The sequence below is a fragment of the Styela clava genome, chromosome 3, assembly GCF_964204865.1.
Source record: "Styela clava chromosome 3, kaStyClav1.hap1.2, whole genome shotgun sequence".
NCBI classification, from domain to species: domain Eukaryota; kingdom Metazoa; phylum Chordata; class Ascidiacea; order Stolidobranchia; family Styelidae; genus Styela; species Styela clava.
This window is the reverse complement of record NC_135252.1, coordinates 16,645,988-16,656,984: the sequence shown is the minus strand read 5'-3', so window position 1 is coordinate 16,656,984 and position 10,997 is coordinate 16,645,988. Positions and strand designations below refer to the sequence as shown.

The window sequence follows — 10,997 nt, the reverse complement described above, 5'->3', positions numbered from 1 at the left end:
CACTTTTTCAGATTTGGTAATTTTCTTGCTTTCCGCGAATGCTACAACAAAGTTCACATCGGTTGGTTATGTGAACGCATTTCGATTTGCAATAAGGCCAGTTCATTGACATTGACAACTGCACCAATGTATCTTGAAATGTAATATCAAAAAATATAGGCGGAATAGATTGAAGTTACTTGATTTTTTTTTTTTTGAAGGTAAGATTTTTAACTTTGGAATTTCTATTTACGTCTGCTTGATCACGTTTATCCGCTGATTGATATTCTTTTCAGATTGAATTAAAGTGTTCTAAATTTGATTTAAAAAAAAACACAATGGCGATGAAGTCTGCTTCATTATCATGTCTCAAATATTTGATGTTTTTCTTCAACTTGCTATTTTTTGTAAGTATTGATTTTTAATAGATATTCAGATACAGATTGCACTTTGGCCCTGGGGACTTACAGATTCTAGAATAGTGCACGAGTGAATTATAGTTACACTCTGTATTGTTACTATTTATTACAAAAAGAAAGTGGACAATTGCATCAAGTTTTCATACAATCGCTCAAATAAAGTGCTAAAAAATATTTTATTAGCTTTCTGTTTGATGTATCCAACGTCAATTATAACATGTGTTTATTCTTATGTGATGAGTTAAAATAAAATAATATCCAAATTCGGTTGATTTCAAAGTTAGAATTTGATGTATAAGTCAGAAACACTTGTTGATAGACGTGCGTCGCAATTAACATAGTGTAGTTTAAATGTATCATATTTTTCCATCCATATGTATAAGACGTTGCGGAAATAGAAATATTGATTTAAATTATATTACGCTATAAAGTGCATGCCGTTACAAATAGAAGCCATGAAGATCATGATGATGATTTATTAACAACGTTCTGTCATCTTATTCCTTATCCATGATAACCTGGCTTGTCTTAATTAATATTTTTCCGTTATTTACCAACCTAATCTAAAAAAAACTTTCGGTAAATCAATCAGTTTTCGTCCTAATAAAACGAAAAATAAATGTAAAACTAAATGTGTGTGAGTGGCAAAAAATATTTTTTAGCGTCTTCATGCAAACAGTCCATTTGTAAAACAGATCAAACATCCGCAAAGCGTACTCAATCATTCGGGTCGTTATTTGTTTTAATATTACTTCAGTATCATTCAGACTTACAAATAATATTTTATTCTTTAAATATGCCCATAACATAAACAAGATAGCAGCACAGTGCCGCAATCGAATGTATGGACACGAAAGGCAAATATGGCCACGCGATGTCAGTCGAAGTCCAGAGTAAATGATAAAAGAATTGCACTGAATGTCCCATCAATGTGTGTTCATAATATATATTTATTTGGGGTAAAATATTCGCCCCTGTAAACTCACATAAAATATAAAAAAAGTGTCATCTCCCAGTAATTTCTATCCTCTTTAGGTACTGAAAATTTGAAATCGGTTTGTTCATTATTTGCGAAGAAAACGTTTATTTTCATAGCAGCAAACTCAAAAAGATCTACAAAAATAATTTAGCAAAACTACAATGTACAATTTGCATCCAATGAACCCTTACCTAAGAATAAACCAGTCGAATAAAAATTATTTCGGAATTATGTACAGAATACTGTATATTTTGCGTTCTCCTGACGATCAATACTACATAATGATATTTATGATTCTAATTTTCACTTCGGGCATATTTTTTGTACTCAATGAAAATAAAAACATTTGTATTTTTATTGAGTTCATGCAAAAAGATTATGTTGAACCAAGGTTTTCTTATGTTAGAATTTACTTAGTGTCGCACGACAGCGTTACCAAGCGTATGACTAACTGAAATCTGTGTGACGGAAGAATCATATATTCAATGCCGAATTTCATAAAATTGCCTTTTTATTAATGTAAGGGATTTCAAATATTTATTAAAAGAAAAAAATAGGCAATAATTGAATAAAATTTTGCCACATGACATACTTATCGTGGATAACCGTTAGAACCATACAGCGGTAAAAATTGAAGAATGTTCGATAAAAGAATCCCATGCAACCATCCATGTTATTTGGCAAGATACATCTTTGTCAGATTTGCATAATAGATTTAAATACAGTATCCATGCTTTTAGATATGCGGAGCAGGAATTCTTGGAGTAGGAGTATGGGCTTTGATACACGAAGGTTCCTTTGAGCCAATACTTGGACGAATCACTATCTACGAGTTTTACGTTATCATCGGCGTTGGAGCAGCCTTGTTTTTCCTTGGATTTCTGGGATGTTGCGGAGCCATTAAGAAAAATCGATGCTTGCTGGGAACAGTGAGTTAAACTACAACATTTAAAAAGCTCATAGGTTATAGTTGTGGAAGATCTGACTTTTTGAAGACTGAAATATACACTTTATTCAATGTAGGCCCGAAAGATGAACTGTTGTATCCAATTCAATAGATTTTTATGACATACGGTTTCATATGATGACATGCTTCACAATCGTATGACTTTGAACCGGGCTAAAAATCAAAGCCAAGCACAGAATACGACTCTGGTCAAGATGTTGTTTTATTTTGATGATCGTGGTGACAATATGCCATCTTTTTTCGCCTAAAAACTTGGTTTAATAACAATATTTATTTGTAGTAGGCTAGTGTTTTTGGAAAGCTTTTGGAATGAAAGATTTACTAGCATGTGTTTTACATACCTTTCAGCATTTTTTCTATCACTTTCAGTTTTTTGTTCTTGTCTTGATCATCCTGATTGTAGAAGTTGCTGGAGCTATTCTGGTTTATGTTGAAAGAGATAATATTGAACGATATGCTCTGAAATCCATGGAGGAGTACGATACGGGTGGTGAAACGGATAGAGTGAGATCAGTCACAAGATCATGGGATATGCTCCAGGAGACGGTAAGTCCGTTTTTCTGAAAAATATATAATTTAACGAATTCCATCCACTTGACAAACTACACGTTAAAAGTCTCCTCTACCATTTCAAGTTTTTTTTTCTATTTTGCAAGCATCAACTCTTGTTATTTGGTGTTTTCAACTGACGTGATACCAATATAAAGTTCATGGGTCTTGTTTGTTTCGGTCAGATTATTTACGTTGTCTTCACGTGTCAGACGGTTCAGAAATGAAAATGTAGTTTTCACTTTTTCATTCTCTCCTTGTTCATAGTATTCCAATTTACAGCATCTGTAACCATGATGTGATGTTGTTTTGTTTCATTAAAACGACAAGATCGAGTTTGTTCGCATTTGGTTCCGACACCAGAATCGAACACTACCAATACCCATTGTTAAATGAAGGATGGGGAAAACACTTAATGAGTGATGTATTACCCGAGGTTCAAAACGACACTACATGTCTTCGGGTCCAGATGTTTGAAATTGTGTCTCATTATAATTATTTTTTGTCTATCTGATACAATTTTAGATGGAATGTTGTGGTTACAACAGCTATAAAGATTGGGGAAGACATGGTACTTTCACTGGAAATGTAACAATTCCGGTTCCAGACTCATGCTGTAAATCCAATCCTTCGTACAGTAACTCAGCTTGTGAAGGTGATGATCTACACGAACAAGGATGCGCTGGAACATTACTGCAGGGAAAGATGATTGTTGGTGCTGTTGCTCTTGGTGTCATTCTAGTGGAGGTTTGTCCCTTTTCTTTTCAAGTACAATTTGTTTATTAATGTTCTAATCTAGAGCAATAAAAAAAGTGGCAAACACTCACTAAATACAACCAAGCAACTCGGGAGTATAGGGCTATAGGCATATCCTCCAGAGGTCCAGTAGAGATCCACAGCTCACAACCGACTCGGTTAATTTGCCCATACTCTTCACTGCACCCCAACAGACGTGTTGTATATTTCGTTACCGGTTGGTTCCTCCTTTTCTTGCAGCCAAGTCTAACAACTTCAAAATATCAATTTGTTGAGTTTGGGATAGGTGGCGAGCGAGAGATAATAAGTCTATTAAGTGAATCAATACACTAAACTAATGTTTGTATTTACCCATTTAAAATGAAATATGTTTTTTTGCAGATCCTTGCGATGGTGTTTGCGTGCTGTTTGTACAGATTCTTGGCAAATTACAAGTCTGTGCCTTGAACAAAAAGAAGCCTCTACTTACTCATCACAATATTTATCAACAAGTCTTGTCCTCGTTTTATTTATATCAATGTAAATATGATAAAGCATGAAAATTTCTTTTGCTTTGGAACGGATCAAAATTTGTGCAATTTTTGTATCAACTATTTTCTGAATAGGAAAAGATATTAGAATACGAACATGCATGATAGCACGTATATTGTATTTGACTATGAAGTGTACTATACATACTATGCAAAATTGTGGGTGTAGACGTGATATTCGGGCAACAATAAGACAACTCTCTGGGTTATGCGGGTTTAGGAATTGTATAACGAGGTCAATCTCTCTCTGGGTCTAGTTACTGGGTCTAGCATCTTTAGATTACAACCTTTTCGCTGAAGTAAAATACTAGATGCCTTTTCGTATATTATTTTGTACCCTGCGCTCAATCAAATTCACAAAATAAACAGTGCCAATGGCGTCTTCTAAATAAACATTGATACGCGCGTGAGAATGTAATATTTGTAGAAAATATTAGCGTTTATCACCGAAACCCTTCAAATACTAAAAGTATAGCCCACATTCGTTGTTAGTTAGTTGCATTATAGGTCTGTATATATAGTCACGCTAGATTTTACTTGAATCTGAAGTTCGATCTGTGAAGACAATAATAGTTACACGGATATATTACATCAGAATGAAGAGCATATGGACAGGAAATGACATATATATCTATCTAAGCTGTGAACCTGTTTCATCCAGTTTTCGAGCCATTTGCAGAATATTTTTTTGTTTGATATAAAGTTTACTGTCGTTACTTAAGTGTTCGATCTTGCCAGGTCATCACAATGGCCCAAAATTTACGCCGACGGTGGGTCTGAGTTTGTAATTAGCCAACGAACATTTTGTTTGTAAACTTTGTTCGTGGACATTTTTTTGTAGAACAGGTTTCAAATGCTCTGAGGACGGTGTATAATTGATCGCGTTTGTTATGAGCTTTTGAGTAAACTCTGATGATTTATGTAAATAAGTCCTCTGTTCCGCATTGTGATGTATTGTAGGGTTCGGTATTTAATCTCCGAGTTGCTTACAGTCCAGCCGAGTTCATTGTTTGGTGTCATGGGCGGTGGAAATTAATGACACGTCAAATTGATATTTTGTCCAAAATTGAAACTGGGAACGGTTCTGAGTTTGTAATCAGCAAATGAGCATTCTGCCCAGTATTTGTTGGGTTGGGTACATTCAGCCTTTTGAATGAGAATTTATGTAAATACTTCCTTGTTCCACATCGTCATAAATTCTGAGTCAATTACGATCCATTCGATTTCATTGTTTAATAACCCCAAAAATGAAAATTGATGACACATTTAACATTTAGTAAGTCAAGTATGAACGCAATATAGTATAAGGATTGGATTTGCATGGTAGTCATTGTTTTGCTGATACTGATATATCTCATTCGTCTAACTCTAAAAGCCAAGGCTTTGTTCTAACAATGGCGAAGAATTTGTGAATCATAGAGTTCAAACAGGTTTCTATCACTTAGATGCAGACAAGCTTCCTCCTATCTTCCCTAATAGTGCTGTTACAAAAAAGTGCAGAACAGCATTTCTTGAATTCAATAGCAAGAGTGTTATGAGATTCCTTTCAAATTCAATTACTTTGCAAGTATATAGTAACGGTCAGGTTTTCTTTAGGTTGTTAAAGTATATTTTATCTGGTACAGTTGAACGCACGACCTCCCGTAACACAGCTAGTTCGCACAGCTTATTTGAGGTTAGATTAAGATTCAGTAAGTCATTTAATCGCAACGAATGACTAACAAACACTACTGACTTTCTCGAAGGAAATAGATAAATAGCTTAATGTTCGTACAAATAGAATCAGGTTTATTACTCGAAATACCCCAGTTGGTAAAGTTTATTATTCGCTATGATTAATAATAAAAATTAGAAGCATTTTGTGGTCACATCTTTCCTCACCAAATCTGGCAAAATTTAACTACCGTATATATTTATTGAAATCTCACAATATAAAAGATGTTATATTATACCGACAAATAGGAGAAATGAATCTGAATCATTAGTGACGTCACCAGCAGCGCTTGTATGACCAATAACGAGAAGTGACCATTGCTAAGTGCTGTTTTTGCGTGGCCATCCTTTCTTAATTCATACATCAAAGTTTAGATGTCACGCTGGATTTTATTCAGGTATGCCCAGTCATAAATGGTGAATGGGATTCTTCCGCGTACAATATTCAAAACTGTTAGTTGAATAAGAAGGTAAAGAAATTGAAAACCTTGCGTCACTTACGCGTGTTTGGAAACCCCAATTACGACCATGCGTTGTATGCAATGGAATGTCGTCATCTCAGCTTGAGAGTTTAGTATTTTTACGTAATTTGCTGTTTTCGTAATACGCGACTAATAGGCCGTATAATATGATTCACTTTTACGCACTCCTTTAATTCCAGGAATATTTTACGAATGCCATTTACTGGACCGAATAAAACTAAGCGCACGAAGTTTCCAACTATTCGTATGCGGGATAACTCAATTTCAATAGTTTTTGACTTAAAATATCACAACAGGGAATTTTTATGACAGAAAGTTAAGAATTAAGTTAAGGAGAACAGTTGGAAATATTTATTGAGAAAGGAATATCAGACCAATTGTCAAAATATGAGCGCATGCACGGGCATACATTTCAATGGAAATATTGTTTCAGTATCGTATTAAACTGTTCTTGCGAAATCGGTCGCATGATCACTTCTGGAGGCTAACATATTTCATTATGTGTTTGAATATTTATGAATTATTATCATATTATCGTGTCTGACTGTCTTCAAACATGAAGTGCCAAGTTATTATTTTTGCAGTGTACCCAACACCAACCCGAGAAACGCAAAACGCTTATCCCGCATTTCGAAATCGTTTCGTTCACTTTAAATCTTTGTATATAGTTGGATGATGCCGTAGGGTTAGTCAGTAATTTGTATAGCAGCAGAAAGTGGTTAACAATAAGGCGGCTTTAATCACGGTACCGGTTATCGTTGATATAGGTAAGAAAGGACATGGTCGCAGTTGAACAGTTTCTCATAACAAACCAAGTTGCTAATATTTCTGGTGACAGTTAATCTAATAATGCTAATGATATATCTAATCTATACTGATGTTTTCTTTGACAAAATTCAGAAATCGGCCCCATACACATAAATTTATCCAATTCTTGGAGTGATTGCTGATTCTGAATTCTTTTTGTTCGACATATTTGACATCGCCTCACGATTTAGTACGTTGTATTTGAATCAAACTCGCGAACTTATCCTACATTTGTTATGATCTGAATTTGTCAACGTTCTGTTTTTCTTGAATATTACTACATATTAATTTTAAATATTGCTTCAAGACAAAACAACATGACAGTTCATCAAGAATTTTAAACCAAGTAATTGGGCGAAACTTATTGATGTCTTCAAAATTTGACTTGAACTAAATTACAAAAGAAAGGGTAATTCTTGTACCTGAAATCATATGGAAAAAGGATAAACTACAAGAAATATTGCTGGCAAAATTGTCACGCACTCCCACCCCGTATTTAAACTTCCAATGAAATCTTTTTAACTTTTATGATATGGTAGTTGTCGAAGAAATGCTCCAATGCTGAGTTGGTTAATGACGGTTCGTGAGGTTATAACCATTAGAAACATCAAACATAGACATATTGTACACTGATTACGCTTTCACACTAGTGCTAGTATACGATTGAGATATGACATCTTAATAATTTAGCAACCTATTTTCAATCAGTCAAAAATTGAGGGAATAAAATATATGATTTGTCAATTATAGACCGTCGATAATCTCTGCGCGGACGGTGACTTTATTTACTTGCCATTTTTGACTGTTCTATAATATGCAACGAAAACATCTTATTACGAAGTCTCCTTATGTTAGTACTGAAACGTCGAGTCATTCAACGCACAATATCCGCTTTGGCGCGGCGCGTACTCCTCTAGTTCCAGTACATATTTGGAATGCACTAAATTGCACCTGCTGAAGATAAACGCAGCGAAGCGTAATCGAGTCATGCTTCACAAAGCAATAGGTGCTGCTTGGCCAGAATTGAAATGCTCGCAGTTGATTCGCGTTGCCTGCGGCGTAACGCTTAAATGTTCTATCAAGCTATGCCTTGTGGTCAGGTTGTTGTTTGTGTTGAACATTTCGATTAGGAGGAAGTATTTGCGGCATTTTACTAAACTTAAGGTTAGCATTGGGTGAGGCCGATATAGACTATAGCTTAAAGGAGTACTATTGTATGTAGCAAGCAGTACATATCGTGTTCAGTGATTTGGGTTGCGCGAAATATAGCTTTAGCAGCATGCGATTAATCAGAGCAATATCACTCAGTTGCCTAGCCCTAATGCACGTGATCATCGTCACAGATAACGATTTTTTGATGAATTAAATAAATGATTTTAATTAGGGCGAATTCTACGGGGATATGTAGGGTACTATCCTGTTGTTACACGGCCTGTTATCTGTTTCTTTGATTCTGTTTATCTTGTCCTAACCTAACTTATGATAGTGGGAGGGAAATAATACGACAGTAACAAATGAAGCACTAATTTTGCTGTTAACGCGATCGCTTCAAGTCTGACTGTCTTCAAACATGAAGTGCCAAGTTATTATTTTTGCAGTGTACCCAACACCAACCCGAGAAACGCAAAACGCTTATCCCGCATTTCGAAATCGTTTCGTTCACTTTAAATCTTTGTATATAGTTGGATGATGCCGTAGGGTTAGTCAGTAATTTGTATAGCAGCAGAAAGTGGTTAACAATAAGGCGGCTTTAATCACGGTACCGGTTATCGTTGATATAGGTAAGAAAGGACATGGTCGCAGTTGAACAGTTTCTCATAACAAACCAAGTTGCTAATATTTCTGGTGACAGTTAATCTAATAATGCTAATGATATATCTAATCTATACTGATGTTTTCTTTGACAAAATTCAGAAATCGGCCCCATACACATAAATTTATCCAATTCTTGGAGTGATTGCTGATTCTGAATTCTTTTTGTTCGACATATTTGACATCGCCTCACGATTTAGTACGTTGTATTTGAATCAAACTCGCGAACTTATCCTACATTTGTTATGATCTGAATTTGTCAACGTTCTGTTTTTCTTGAATATTACTACATATTAATTTTAAATATTGCTTCAAGACAAAACAACATGACAGTTCATCAAGAATTTTAAACCAAGTAATTGGGCGAAACTTATTGATGTCTTCAAAATTTGACTTGAACTAAATTACAAAAGAAAGGGTAATTCTTGTACCTGAAATCATATGGAAAAAGGATAAACTACAAGAAATATTGCTGGCAAAATTGTCACGCACTCCCACCCCGTATTTAAACTTCCAATGAAATCTTTTTAACTTTTATGATATGGTAGTTGTCGAAGAAATGCTCCAATGCTGAGTTGGTTAATGACGGTTCGTGAGGTTATAACCATTAGAAACATCAAACATAGACATATTGTACACTGATTACGCTTTCACACTAGTGCTAGTATACGATTGAGATATGACATCTTAATAATTTAGCAACCTATTTTCAATCAGTCAAAAATTGAGGGAATAAAATATATGATTTGTCAATTATAGACCGTCGATAATCTCTGCGCGGACGGTGACTTTATTTACTTGCCATTTTTGACTGTTCTATAATATGCAACGAAAACATCTTATTACGAAGTCTCCTTATGTTAGTACTGAAACGTCGAGTCATTCAACGCACAATATCCGCTTTGGCGCGGCGCGTACTCCTCTAGTTCCAGTACATATTTGGAATGCACTAAATTGCACCTGCTGAAGATAAACGCAGCGAAGCGTAATCGAGTCATGCTTCACAAAGCAATAGGTGCTGCTTGGCCAGAATTGAAATGCTCGCAGTTGATTCGCGTTGCCTGCGGCGTAACGTTTAAATGTTCTATCAAGCTATGCCTTGTGGTCAGGTTGTTGTTTGTGTTGAACATTTCGATTAGGAGGAAGTATTTGCGGCATTTTACTAAACTTAAGGTTAGCATTGGGTGAGGCCGATATAGACTATAGCTTAAAGGAGTACTATTGTATGTAGCAAGCAGTACATATCGTGTTCAGTGATTTGGGTTGCGCGAAATATAGCTTTAGCAGCATGCGATTAATCAGAGCAATATCACTCAGTTGCCTAGCCCTAATGCACGTGATCATCGTCACAGATAACGATTTTTTGATGAATTAAATAAAGGATTTTAATTAGGGCGAATTCTACGGGGATATGTAGGGTACTATCCTGTTGTTACACGGCCTGTTATCTGTTTCTTTGATTCTGTTTATCTTGTCCTAACCTAACTTATGATAGTGGGAGGGAAATAATACGACAGTAACAAATGAAGCACTAATTTTGCTGTTAACGCGATCGCTTCAAGATTACATTCGACTTTTTTATCAAGTAGCGCTGGTGCCTTCAAGTACGTTCAATTGTAGCTAATGTGATCATTATCACAAAAATCCGAGTATAGACAGCAGAAGCGACTAAAGCAAAAAATAAAAAAGTATATTGTGAAGTTGGTATGATGTGTGAATGTTGTGATTAAAGCTTATTGAAACTTGCGAGCTGCTCGGCCTACATTATTGCGAAATGCCCTTTAAATATTTGCATGCGGTTTGTCTATATAAGGAAAAGTAAATGTTTCGAATTTCCCTATTCCAGTCAATAGGACGTTTCTATCCGGAAAGTCACGCATATGGAGATTTGCCAAAATATGTCTATTTTTGCGATTTTCGATAAAGAATTTGTCGTTTCCATTTTTTTTACTTGGAATTCTATAAATATAGAAAACGAACTTTTAGCGTTTGCGTTTAGCATTT

The 10,997-nt window shown here is 35.2% G+C and overlaps 1 protein-coding gene across 1 annotated transcript; it reads left to right on the top strand.

Moving 5' to 3' along the window:
• Positions 1–246: 246 nt before the first annotated feature.
• On the top strand, positions 247–4,397 carry LOC120343082 (tetraspanin-18B-like). The gene is made up of 5 exons (XM_039412165.2): positions 247–386; positions 2,118–2,306; positions 2,714–2,890; positions 3,419–3,640; positions 4,031–4,397. Exons 1-5 carry the CDS (start codon positions 318–320, stop codon positions 4,094–4,096), a joined length of 723 nt encoding a protein of 240 aa, XP_039268099.2. The 5' UTR covers positions 247–317; the 3' UTR covers positions 4,097–4,397.
• Positions 4,398–10,997: the final 6,600 nt, after the last annotated feature.

Excerpts from the sequence above, each read along its gene's own strand:
- LOC120343082 (XM_039412165.2), top strand. The coding sequence starts at position 318 with ATGGCGATGAAGTCTGCTTCATTATCATGTCTCAAATATTTGATGTTT. Across the intron at positions 2,891-3,418 it reads GGGATATGCTCCAGGAGACG|ATGGAATGTTGTGGTTACAA; the intron begins GTAAGTCCGTTT and ends ATACAATTTTAG. Across the intron at positions 3,641-4,030 it reads TTGGTGTCATTCTAGTGGAG|ATCCTTGCGATGGTGTTTGC; the intron begins GTTTGTCCCTTT and ends GTTTTTTTGCAG.